General features: G+C 33.6%; 1 protein-coding gene across 5 annotated transcripts in view; it reads left to right on the plus strand.

The window, feature by feature from the left end:
• Window positions 1–14,312, plus strand: part of Vps13b (vacuolar protein sorting 13 homolog B (yeast)) — a 657,708-nt gene that overhangs the window by 246,153 nt on the left and 397,243 nt on the right. For all 5 annotated transcript variants that reach the window (XM_013512757.1, XM_005381858.2, XM_005381857.2 and 2 more), the window contains exon 21: window positions 2,887–3,031. In XM_013512757.1, coding sequence (XP_013368211.1) covers window positions 2,887–3,031 — 145 coding nt within the window. The remainder of the gene's footprint in view (window positions 1–2,886; window positions 3,032–14,312) is intronic.

Raw genomic sequence — 14,312 nt, forward strand, 5'->3', positions numbered from 1 at the left:
CCAACAGACACACTCAGAAGTATGTTTTACTAATCTGTGAGGGGTCTCTTAAGTCAGTGAAGCTGATAGTCATGATTGATGGTCACAATTGGTATAAAATATTAATTTTAAGGGCTTATACAAATATCATAATAGTGACTGAAACTGGAAGGAAGGGACAGTGAGTTGGCATTCTAAAAGAGATTAGCTTTATCTGTAATATTTTCATTTATTTCTTTTAAAAACACAAGCATGTATGATATGTTGCTACTAATCATTATGTATAACTATAGTGGGAATATAGATGCTATTTTATTCTTTAAAGTTCTATATATTTTCATAGTGTATCAAATTAAATTAAAAGAAAGGCACCTTTTATCGGAAGGGAAGGTATGAGAGACTTTAGGTATTTCGTGATTATGGGACATTAATGGAGAAAGGATAGGACAGAGCTAGTCTGTGTCACAGCTGAAAGCTTAAAGAATCTTTAGTACTGGAAGGATAAAAAATATAAGCAGATTAAAGAATATTACTGTGTTAGTCAGCTTTTTATCACTGTGAATACCTGAGATCAATTTAGGGGAGGAAAGATTTATTTTGGTTTCAGAGGTTTCCGTCCAGGGTTGGCTGCTTCCATTGCTTTGGGCCTTGGATTGAGAACATCATGATGAAAGAGTGGAGCAAAGCTGCTCACCTCATGACAGGTAGGAATCAGAGAGACAGGGACTGAAGAGAGGAAGGGACCAGAGACATGACCCGACCCTTCAAGTAGGCCCCATCTCCTACTTTCCCATTTCTTCCCCCTAATGTAATCAATTTATCAACCTATCAGTGGCTTTTGGAGGACATTTTAGATTTAAATTATAAGTCATAAGAGTTATTGAAAGTAAATATTGCTTATTTTTTATATTTTGACAGGAGAAGTTATATTTCTAGAACAGTGGGTGCAATCACTGGTCTAACATCTCCAGTATCACTTGATGCCTGATATGCAATACCTACATTAGCAGTCATTCACATTATTATTGGGGACCTGTTAGGCACCATTATAGGTATTTTAAATATAACTATGTTCAAGGCATAGAAGAGCCTTGCTCATGTTTAGGATTTTTGATTGATTTTAATGTATTTTTACCTATGTGAAAATACACTCCATTTCAGCCAGTGGAAATAAAGAATTTTTTGGTTTGTCATTGTGTTTTGCCAGTTTGATGGCTTTCATTAGTCTGATGTTTTAGTTAATATACTTGAATTTGGTATCACATTGCCAGGACATAATTTTTCTCCTGTTATTATATATTAATTTTAATCCTTAGCTTGACTGTAATTTCTTAGAGAGCTATGAAATCTTAAATATGCAGATATATGTTGCAATTGTGCATCTCCTTTGACAGTGGTATTTGTATGGAAAAATGAGATTTAAATGATAAAACTTAAAATGTGCTGAGCATTTCTCATCTTCAGAGCTTATTTCTATTTGTTATTATTATTGTCAGTTTGACTAAATTCTCAGTATGAAATGGGGCATTTTAAATATTAAATATAGTTATAATTAATATGGTATTCTATATTTTTACATTTTAAATAATCTTTATTTTCTCATTTGCTTTCCTATTTACATCATTTGTAAATCTTTTGATTTGTTGTGGTGTTGAAAATAGCCCTGGACTTCATTGCAGTACGCCCATTCCCTACCGCATCCACCTTCTGCCACAGCTGTGTCGCAGTTATCATCTGTTGTTTTCCAAGCTGTAATTTCCTTCTCACTTGTGGCTAAAACCCAACTTTTGATAACTGTTTTCCACCCAGTTCAACACTGATCTTTGATCCTATAGCAAATTTAATTTTTTTTTTTTTTTTTTTGGCCAAAAATCTGACAAGATTGTATTGGGAGTCATAGCAGTAACATCAGACTTTCAGTGAATAAAGATGAAACAGTTGGGTGTTGTCCAGCTCAGCACTCATTCAATATAGGATCATAATGTTTTCCATCTTTTTCTAACTCAAGATATTTTTCTGTGCTTTCTAAATGTGCTATGGTTATCACTTTGTCATATAAAATGTAGATAATTCTCAATATTTCTAAAATAATGAATTGTGTAATATATTTTATAGATACATGATATGTTCCTAAAATGCCATTTTATAGTGATTAACATTCTCTTTTTCTTGGAGTCATAATTTTCAAAGAGAATTTCACTTTTGATTTTTGCTTTATCCATATTATTTTTACTTATTATATGTTACCTAAGTACTTCCAGGCTCTCTTGATTTTCATATAGAATTGTCAACCATAACCTGAAAATACTAAATGGAAACTTTCAGAAATAAATAATTGATTAATCGCTGAAGAATTTTTTTTACAATATATTATTGTTCTATTTTATTATTATTTTCTCATGCCTAATTTATCAGTTAAACAGTATTATCAGTATATATGTATTGACAAAACACAGTACAGTTGTACTTTAGTATCCATAGGGCAGTGGCTCTCGGAACCCTCTTCAAATATCAAAATCTGCATATGCTGAAGTCCCTTATATCAAATGGCATAATATTTGTGTATAACCTATGCATGTCCTGCAATATACCTTAAGTCTTCCTTAGATTACTTTTAATACCTAATGGGGTATAAATGTAGTATCAGGCATCCACTGAGAGTCATGGAACATATCCCCTGACTATAAGGCAGTAATTATATGTGAGAGAGAGCTATGGAGAAGGAAGGAAAAAAGGGAGGGAGGGAAGGAAGGAAGGAAAGAAAGAAAGAAAGGAAAGAAAGAAGGGTGGATGGACAGCAGGGAGGATTTAAAATAATACTCAGATGCAACTTGTGAGGGACTGTCCTTAGTGATACCATATTTAAAAAGGCAATAATTTGTTTTTTCATTTTGTCTTTCTCACCAGCCTGTGGTATCTGTTCCTCTTGTTACGCCAATTAGCAAAAGGAAAGAGGATGAGCTTTCTGTTGGAAGTGCACCACTGGCAAAGCAACAGTCCTATCAGGCCTCTGAATATGCCAGCAGCCCTGTAAAGACAAAAACACTAACAGGTATGTGTCAAAAAATGGTAAAGGATCTGTGGTTTTACTGTACTTCTAAACTAACCAGTTTGCCTGCACAGTTTCACAGACACTGGGTACAGAAATGAGACTCCAGGAATGGAGACAAAGTTCCTTATTAGGTACAACCACTACAGTAATCAGAGTACTGGCTTTCTTTGGGTGTGTTCATGTCCTTAGCCCATTTCCCACAGAGGATAGCTTTACACAGTGAATTGTGTTTGGGAGGAACCTTAAGTTTAAGGAAATTCTGCATTAGGTAGATGGCTTGCCTGCCTTTTTATGCAGAGAAGGACCTTATCTTTACTTTTTAAAGACTCACAACATGCTTGCACTTTTCTTAGAAGGCAGGTGACTATTCTCAATGCAGATATCCTCCAAAGTGGGGAAGAAAAGCTTTCGCTGTTTCCTACTTGCAAGATACCCAGAAATAGAGACTCATGGAGTACTGCCTCTCAATAGTATTGTTTCTTCTTTAGGTAAATCCTTGAAAACCATAAAACAGTACATCTGAGTCTTTTTTATTCTTTCTCTCACATTTTCATTTTATCCACACAAATATAAAGTATAAGTATTATTCAGTAAAATGATTTATGATATTTTGTATGCTAGAAGAGCATTTTATGATGATGGTCTTTCTTTTTAAACTTTAATTTTTATGATAAACTATTTTTCCTTTTACATATTTCCTTAAATATTTAGCTTTTTAAAAATAGTTCATATATTTTCATCCATATTGGTAAAAATTTAAATTTTCAAATAATTGATACCACCTTTAAATATTTGTTGTGATCAAGATTCTGTTTTAAGTAAAATTAAAGACAGAAGCATAATACACAATCTGTACCCTTCTGGAATTTAAAATGTGATTGTATACTCAAGAAAGATCAAATTATCAAAAAAAAAAAAGAGGGCCGGAGATATAGCTCAGTGGCACAAGTGCCTGCCTGGCAAATGCAAGGTGCTGAGTTCAATTCCCGGTGCAAAAAAAAAAAAAGAAAGAAAGATCAAATTATCATATGTAATTTAAGGAAAAATTAGTGTCACTTTCCTACCACACTTTACAATTAAAAAATGCTGAAATAATTTTGAGGAATTTTATATAGAAGCCTGTGTTCTATTTCTTTTTCTAAAATATGATCTTTTGTATACTGTGTGGAATCATTAGACTTTTACCTGATAATATCTATGATCTCGTTATCCTCTTGCTATTTTATTTTACAATAATCAAAAATACATATAATTACTATTGTATCATAGATAATCTGTAATTTGTATAAGTTGAGTTTTGGATGTAAGATTATACCTTAGTTCCTATGGCCTATAATTGATCTTGATTATAACATTTCAAGAGGCTTGGGCTGCTGTTTTTTCAAATTTTAGTTTCTTTTAAGCTTACAATTTACGTAAAGGTTTACGAATATCACCACCCTCCCTCATACTGTGGGTTTAAACCCAGGGCCTTGAGCATGCTAAGTGTGTGCTCTACCCCTAAACTATGCTCTCAGCCCTTTTTGTGTTTTTGAGATACAATCTCACTGAATTGCCCAGGCTAGCCTTGATCTTGAAGTCTTCCTGCCTTAGATTCCTGAGGAGTTAAGATGATAGGTAACAACATTATGCACCACAGAATGCATGGCTTATATGCAAATAGAGTGAATTTATTTTTATCAATGAACATTTATTTATTAAGAGGTGGTAGTCACTGGAGGTACCCACTTGTAATACCAGTGCTTTGAAAGCTGAGGGAAGAAATCATAAGTTCAAGGCTAGCCTAGACAAGTTAGTCCAGTTCCTGTCTTAAAATAAAACAGAAGGGATTGAGAATTGTGTCTCAGTGGCAGAATATGATAGTTACTCCATTGTGTACTTTTCCACCCCTTTCTTCCTTCTTCCTCCATCTCTTCTTCTCACTCTTCCTGCCTTCTTTCTTTTCTTATGTGTTTATGTTTTGGATCTTTGAGAAAAGACTCACTGTATAATCCAGGCTGGCCTTCAACTCTTGATCCTCCTGCCTCAGCTTCCATAACGTTACCACCACACCTGTAATTCTTTTCTCTTAATGATATAGCCAACTTGGAGTACCAATAAAGTGCCAATTTTTTCATCTGCTGTTTCCTCTGCAATACCTAACATATAACCAGCCAACTTCACAGTGTTGTTTTTTTTAACAATGGAATTATTCTAAATTTGCAGTCCATTCCCTTAGCACTAGAAGAATGAGGAGTTTTCTTCAGAGTTAACAAGATGGATTTTTCTGGGAAACACCTACACTCTGTGCTAAGCATGGATGGTCCGTTCTTTAACTGATACCATTTTACAGGTGCACAGTTAAGATCCTAGGTGAGACTCAAAAATGGAACACTACCGTTCAGTTTATTTTGTGCTCTGAGATGTCCTGAAGTGATTCCAGAATCACTGATGTTTTGACCACAGTTAAAAAAACATTCTTTTTCAAATTTTTATCAGGCATATAGAAATCTCTCTTATGTGTACTTCTGAAATTAAGTTAAATATAAAAAAAACTTGAAATTTTTGTGTACTTTGTGTATATTACAGAAAATGAAAAATTTTGCACTGATCTCCTTCCTCCTTTTCCTCTTTTAGGAATATCTAGAATAAACCAGTTATTAGATAGACTGTTTTAAATGTTTTCTGACCTCACTTCAAAGTATATTAACTTTAAATCTCAGCAAGAGTTTCGTAATATAGTCATACTATTTAAGATTGAGTGAAATTTGGGTCAGTATTTCATAAAATTCTAAATATTGGGGATTTAAACAAGATTAAGCTTTGTCTCTTGTGTGAAAGCTTGATAGGTATTATGGTCCTCCAAGATCAGATCGTTTTCATATTCTATTATGGGGAGCCTCCATTGCCATGGTTGCCTCTTGATTCATTATAACTGTTTCCACATTAATCCAGTCTGAATTTCATTGAGCAGAAATGAGTAAAGGAAAAGAAAGTGGTGCTCCTTATCTCTTTAAAAATTATACATGCCCGTGTCTGTTTATCTACTCTTGTCCAGAAGCTGGTGATACGAAATATAAGAAAAATAAAAGTATTAAGGAATTCAAGTCTAGGACTACAACTGTGTACACTATGGCTGACATAGCCAATACAAGTAATCATCTAAAAATCTGTTGAAATCCTTTAGGAAACTAATACTTAAAATGTTGTCTTAATTACAAAGTACCGTGACTGGTCAAAATTAGTGCAGAAAAATAAGGTAATTTTTAAGCTTAATACTCCAATATTAAAATATTGTTAATATCTTTTCCTGTGAGTTTTTGGTTTAGAAGTAAAAATAATTTTTGTCACAGTGTACAAGTGGAAAAAACCCAATTTCTAAATCTGTATTTTCGTTAAGTTCTTTGATGGCTTTCTCAATATTTTCAAGTTGATTTTATTTTATTTTTTGTTGTTTTGTTTTTTTGAGATAGGTTCTTGCTGTGTAGTTCAGATTAGCCTTGAACTCACAGCAGTCCTCCTGCCTCAGCCTCCCAAGTGCTGAGATTACAGGCGTGCGCCACTACTCGTAGCTTTTTTTTGAGACAGAGTCTTACTTCAAGCTTCTTTTATTTTAGATGTGTTATAACAGACATACTTTATTTTAGTTTGAAATATTTTCTATTCCTTAAACAGCAAAAATATTTCTTAAACCACACTTTATTCCTGAGAATAAAATGAATTGCCTGTTTTACATTGAAGTGTACTCTCATGTTTTAATTTTTCCAGTGAAATTGAATATCTAATTAATCAAAAAGGAATACAATTTTAAGTTAAACTGAATGATTAAAGCAAACAATTTCTAATATACATAAAACACAAAAATATTTTTTCTATATTAATACTAATTTCACACTATAATTAGGAACATACCTGCTGAACATTCAAAGTCAAATTAAAGATGGCTCGAACATTTTTACATGATTAATTGTACTGGTGTGATTCATTTTGTGTGTAATCTACAGTTCTTAAAAATTATACATTCTGGGGCCAGGAATATAGCTTGGGTGGTGCAGTGCCTGCCTGGCAAGTGCAAGGTCCTCAGTTCAATTTCTGTATCCCTCCCCAAAATTATAGATTCAAAATGTATCAGTGCCTTGGGAGCAAATATCATCAGTAAAAACTGGAAGTCTTCCTACTTAAAACCATCCTAAAAGGTATACTTGTGATTTTTTAAAAAATTCAAATGAAGTTCAAACTTGGAATTTATATTAAACTGAGAAAAAAATTAGAAGGTAAAGTATAGTGTTAGGTTTTGTTTTGTTTTGAAAGAATTACCCGTTTGTGAAAAATAAAGGGTGTGCCTCCAGAAAATTATATGTATTTCCTGATCTCTTACATTCTCTCAGGAAAAATAACACTTGTCCTACATAAATACTTCCTTGTGGAGAGGAAAATAAGTATACTGATGCATAATGGTATTTATTCTTACCTGTGTATCAAATAGCCAATTTTCCAAGATTTGTCATCTTTCTACATAAATTATTTCCAGTCTTTGATCTATCTTTAATTTTGCCACTTGTCCTCTCTGTTTTACTGTATCTATAAATATACTGTAATGTCTGTATAATCAGATTTCTTGAAAAAGTTGTGTACCTAGGCCCTCCCTCCTTCCTCATTTCCCATTTATTCCTAGCAACTAAAGATTCTTTGACCACTTGACCTCATACTAATGGCCTATTTCCTCAGCCTCATCATGTTTTGATGATTGTGCGGTGTATCACACATTTAAACTGAGAAGAGTATTGGCTGAAGTAGGACAGGAAATGTTGGGTAAAGAAAGGATCATATGAGTAAAACAGTTAATAGCATCTCCATATCTGCAGCCCCAGAGGATAATGATCAGTGAATGTGGTAATGGAAGGACTGAGAGCCAGGTGAGCTCAGAAGCGATGAGTTAGAATACCTCTTGAGGATGTAAAGCACAGAAATTAGTTCAAAACGTTCTGTGGATCCGTGCAGCCTGGATGAATGATGTTGCTAGGGCAGGGCATGTACAACTAGTAACATGTTGCCTTCTTTGCCCCCTAATTGATAGGTGATTCCTTTACTAGGTAATAAACATTTCTGAATTAGGAAGGACTTTCTGATTATAAAGACAGAAACTTTTTTTCATGGAAGTAGAGGATTAGTTATTGATTCACAAACCAAAATGGTCAGAAAAGACAAAAAAGGATCTTTTCTTTAGGTTGACTTACTATCAGGTACTAAGGACCAGAGACTTTGTAGTCCTTTGTCAGGACTTGGTCTTTTCATATTCACTTACGTTTCTCTACTGAATACAAGTGCACATGGCTGTGGTTTCTCTGAACTCACTTACGTGACTTTGTTTGATTAAAGTGAAATAGATTTTTCTTTCTATTGAAAATGTACCCAGGCAGATTTTGCTTGATTTGTGTTGAATCGTGTACTCACATTTTGGAGAGTCTTAGTGGCTCACCAGGTTAGGTATTATTACTGGTCTGGTATTATATCAGATTAGGGTACCAGTATTTAAGAGGATGAGATGTAATGCTAGCAAATGGAAGGGTAGCAGAAACATGCCTGTAAAGATAATTTCTGAGAGTTATTCATCTATTCCAATTTGTATCTACTAGTTTTTCATTTTATCGTTACAGCACAGTCAAAACACAATTATATAATGCTTGGATTAAATCACATTCACACATGCACATTTCTGTTTTAATTGGAAGATGATAAATGGATTGTGAAAGCATTGGATGCAAACACTAGGGATCAAGGGAAAAGAAATCTAGCAAGCATAAGGTGTTTTAGATACATTGCAGACTTCACAAGTTTTTTGTTTTTATTTTTTGGGGTGTTAGAGATTGTACCTAAGACGTCGTACATATTGGTTTAGCACCCTACTACTGATCTGCAACTCCAGACTTTTGTTTTCTTCTTTGTAACCTAGAGTTTATTCAGTTAGGAAAAGAAACTGGGATGAATTTTTGTTGTAGACAACTTTGAACAATTCAGTTGTGCTTTGTACAACTTACTAATTTTCCAACTTTATTTGATTATAAAGAAATTTTCCACAGAAGTATGTTAATTTGAGTTATCATGACCTGTGACTTGAACTGTAGTTCGATTAGTTACATAGTGCCTTTAGAACATATTTTGATGTCAGTAAGCACTTCTCAAGTCTTTAAAATATGGAGTTCTTTGAAAATAAGTATGTTATTCTAGTTTTTATATGAACTGGCAAGAATTCAGCAAAAATTCAACCAAATTGTTTTGTATGCAGTCTTTTCACCCTCTTTTAGCAGTTAGAACAAGATTATAGTTTCCAGATGAAGTTTCTGAATGTCACATAGTGATGACATACATTTTCCTGGTTGGCTCAGCATGAGATGCAATTTTGCATGCCATGTCACGCTGGCTTGCAGAATCCAAAAGCCATTATTTCCCAAGGGGCTTTCAAGACTGATAGTATCGAATGTAGTTTGTATTTTGATGAAAAGTCTTAGGCATTAGTGCAGTTCTATGGCAAGTTGTTTAAACCAAGTTTTTGATCATATTCCCACCCTGTTTCAAGCTAACCTCACACAACCCGATTTTCTTTGTTTATAAAATGTTAATAATACATGCATAGTGCACTACTGTGTTTTATAGCACCCCCCAACATGAGATGGAGTTCCTTAAAATGAGAAAACATAATTCAGAAGTTAAAGATTATGTTTTTTAATGTTTAAATTTTAAAAGGAAAGCTGTACACTTCAAGCATAATGAAGCGTTTAACAGCACCAAAAGTGTAGTTTTATTGCTTTTTTTCCTTTCAATTGTAATCATGTCTAAGTTGCCTCAGTATATTAATTCATGTCTACATAATATTTATTTCACATTAATATACTTCCTTGTCTTTTTGTATGTGTTGTCTAACCTCTTTTTTAAAGTGTCTCATCCATTTTTTGACAAATCCCTTTTTCCAAGCAGATCTTACAGGCTTCTCATCTTGTTACCTCTGCCTTTTTAGACTATGTGTAACTGCATACCTCTTCTCCACTATCATTTACTATACTGTTTCAAGGTTGAAGTCTGTGGTCTCCCACCCCATACTCTGGCCAGTTTCTCCTGTTCCTATCTATTCTACCTCCAAGTAGTATCTTGAGTCTTTTTGTGTGTTTATATGCTGGGACTATAGGCATAGCCACATTTTTTTTTTTTTTTTTTTGTAGAATAATGCAGGTGTTTCCTTACTTGCTCACTATATCATTCTACTTTTCTCATCCTCTGATCTCACTTACCCCATTTCATTTATAGGTGACAGTAAGAGTCATCCTATTGAAAAATTCAAATCAGACCTTGTAATTTCTTGCCTAAAACACATTGGTTGCTTCTTACTACACTCAAGATGAAATCTGAATTCCTTATCCAGGCTTACAAAGTTAACCCTGATCTAACCTCTGTTATGTTCTTCCATTTTATCTTCTGTCAGTTTTCCTTACTTTGATTCTCTTTGGTTTCCTGATTGATTGCATTGTGATTTTTCTTACACCTTATTTTCTACATAGTTCTTTTTACTGTTTCTATTGCTCTTTTCATATCTATGCATTTTGTGTGTTCCAGGCCTTAGTGCAGGCGTTACTCTTTCAGTAAAGAAATTTCTCTATTTTATCTTTTAAAATAGGTCTATGCCACTCACCCAGGATCCCTTACCTTTGCATCTTTTATCTTGTTCTTATAGAACTTATCATGTTTCTCTCCATACCATATTTTGATGATCTCACAAATGTATGTCATGGATCATATCTACCTTGTTCACTTTTGTATTAGCAGAATAACACCATGGGTGGTGTTGTGCAAACTTGCGTAGTAGTTGTTATGTGAATGAACAAAATTTCTTTCTATGCTGTTATTTTTTTTTTAGGAATACAAAAATCTCATTCCTTAATCACATTCAATTCCTAACCCCTAATTAATTTAAATTTATGTCCTATATGTTCTTATATCTTTTCCTAGATTTTCCAAGGATATTCATTGGATACTTAGAAGTTAGCAGCATGTGGTACAATTTCAGCTGATGTGTATATTTTAGGATATTCCTGACCCACTAGAAATTTAGGTATGGATTAAAATATTGAATAATGGAAAAAGTAGTCCAAGTGCAGCCCACGACATTGAAGTAAAATTGAATTGAGAAATATAATTGTAAGTTCCTGCAGTGTTCTGAACCCTGTGCTAAGTACTTTTGGAAAGTTCCATGAAGTGTATGATGTGACTTCTATATGATAAACTTTCAGGTTTTAACTGGAGAGAGAAAAGCAATGCTCTCTGATAAGCGTGGTAGAACTGAGGCAAAGTTAGGCATAGCAGATTTTGCTACAGACCTGAGGATTGTGGCCAGGTGGGAGCTGTGCAGGGCTGTTTGGTAAGGAGAGTCTAGGTGATGAAGAGCATGATTTCTGAGCTTCACTTGGTGCCTGAAGTATATGGAAATTAAAAGGCAGTTGACACTGGGTTTTGCAAAGCAGTTAGGTAGCCATCCTGTGAGTATTGAGAATCAGAAGACTGGAGGATATAGTCCTTCTAGAATCACTCAGCTTGTGTATTATTATTATTCTGTGTCTGATACTGAGGATTGAATGTAAGACCTTCTCAGTGAGCTATATCCCTGATTCTTTTTACATTTATTTTGAGAGAGAGTCTGGCCGAGTGAGTAAATTACCAAGTAGAGCTTAAACTTTCAGTCCACTTGTCTTGGCCTCCCAGAGGATGTGATGATGTCCCTCCCTATCCTGTGATGATAGGCTTACACTACTATTATTCCAATTTTGTAGTAGATGTGTGTGTATCTGGCAAAATTTTTAGACCTTATTAATGTGTTGTCCAAAATGTAATTTTATTTTTCTGTAGCATAATACAGAACTTAAGTTTTCTTTAATAATCAGTTCTGTCAGATTAAAAAAGTAATGTAAGATCAGTGTGGTACCTCCCAGAATTGTATGTAATTTTCAGCAGGGTAATATTTAGAATTTAACTCTTTTAGTCTGGCTACTGTGGCATCATCCTTTCTCTCAGGAAATGAAAGACGCTAAAAGTATCTATTAGTGGAAACATTAGTTAGTAAAACTCTTCTCCGTGAGTTTTAGACAAGGACCTCCACAAGATAGGCAAGAAGCAGAACTCATTTTTCCTGCTTTCCCCTTAAGGGAGAAAGAATCAGCCTTTATATAAAGTATCATTATGTAACAGACACTGAATAAAATGTTTGAATTTATGATGAACATAATTCCTTTCTACCTTTCTTTCCCTCCCCTCCAAATCAATCCACTCATCCATCGATCAATTCATTCATTCATTCAGTCAGTCATTCTAATAGCAATCTGATTAACCAGAGTTTTCTCATTCATATTTTTGCAGTCCATCATTTAGCTTCTATTTACTTTCTCTCTAAACCTATGTAAGTGACAAAAGACCAAAGGTTAAATAATAACTTTGCTGCCAAAAGGTAAAGTATAAAATGTGCCTGTAAATTGACACTGATTTTATAGTCCTGTATAAAAATTAGCTTCATTATTTTATAGAAACACCCTGAATAATTTTATCATTTTAATGAACCTTAGTTCTGAGTGTAAAATATTGGAAAAAAATTTCCATCTTAGCAAGAGTTGCAGCTACAAGCAAAAGATGGCCTATTCTAATCTAGGTTTTTTTGTGTTTCTCCGGAGTTCCCAGATACTCTGTGGATATATTTTTGGTTCTTTTTGACACTGCAGTATTGCTTCAGATGGTAGAAATGTTAGTGGAGTGTACAAATACTTAAAAAGTCATGGAATTTCAAACGTTTTGTTGTAGGTTTTCTTTCTTTTGACTGATTTTAGAATTGAGACCGGAGGAAAAGAATTTCATTGGCTCAGTAAATTAATGTGGTAATCTACATATAATTTGAGGGTTACTTTTGAGAAAGATTCATATTTTTTTTACTACTTAGAACAAGATGTTAATGTGTGCATGCTCCTTCCTGGTCCCTCCCTTTCCTTCCTGCTTTCCTAATTTTCTCCCTTTCTTTTCCTCTCCTTTCTTTATCTTCCCTAGAGGGACTTCAACATCCCAGTATTTCTCCCTGATTTTCCAGTGACATTTAGGCAGCCTTTATATTTTATCTTCTGAAAGTTGTAGATAAGAAAATGGAAACCTAAATATTTGAAATGACTCTAAGATCACAAATCTCAAATTGGCAGAAAATGAGAACTGTGTTTCCTGATTCTTCCATATTATACTTTGAGGGAATATTTATTTAAATATATTAATCCCACTGGTAAGGGAATGTTTATTTAAATATATTAATCCCACTGGCGACTGACAATCTGCCACTGAAGAGTTTTGTTTTACTTTAAATTTCAAAGCTCCCTACATCTATGTATAAGCTCCATGACTATGTCTGTTGTGCTCAGCACAAAATTTTTAGTGCTTAGCATAAGCCTTAAGTGATCATTGGTGCTCCATAGTTCTTCAAAATAAAATTTTACATGTTAAAATTACGTGATGTTTAAATTTTCCATTCCTCCGTTTTTGTCTTCCTCTCACAGTAATTTTTGGTAAGCTCCATTTTTTAATTTTTCTCTTATTAGATTGTTATTTGTATACTAAAAGAATATGAAAATATATCATGGTTAAGCTCATAAACAGTTACTTTTTCATAACATCTTTGTAAGAAAGTGAAACGTGATACTGCATAATATTCTGTCAAAATTTGATTTCTCTTCTGATGAGTTTATATTTTTCAAATTCTTACCAAGAAGGCATGCCCTTTTATATAAGTTGGTTGTTCACTCAGTCTTACACTTCCTGATAACCTGTGAAGAAGCAATTCGTTCTCCTCCTTCATGTCCTATTGAAAAAATTTTCTCTTTCCCAATCTTGCAACTTTTCTCTTTTTGTCTTTTAGGAATCCTTGATTTCCTTTATGAGATTTCTTGGGGATAATAATCTTCTCTGTTTGCCTATGACTTTTTTTTTTACATTTTCAAATGTTTACTAATGAAAGTTAAATATTTCTGTATTCATTATCATTGTTAATTGTTCCTAAGAATTTCACAGTGTAGATAACTTCCCATCAAAGGACAAATTAAAATGCAGCAACTAATTTTATTACTTTATAAAAGAGCAACAATAAAAATATTTGCATCTGTTTTATACAGGTTAGTATATGTGTTTACACTGTATATATTTTTATTTTTGAGGTTACTTCTGCTTAATTTTATTAGTCCATTAGTCCTCTCTTCAAAGAATATTTTGCAGATATTTGTTCCCATTCTGA

The sequence above is a fragment of the Chinchilla lanigera genome, unplaced genomic scaffold (assembly GCF_000276665.1).
Source record: "Chinchilla lanigera isolate Chin_1 unplaced genomic scaffold, ChiLan1.0 scaffold00016, whole genome shotgun sequence".
Taxonomy (NCBI): Eukaryota; Metazoa; Chordata; class Mammalia; order Rodentia; family Chinchillidae; genus Chinchilla; species Chinchilla lanigera.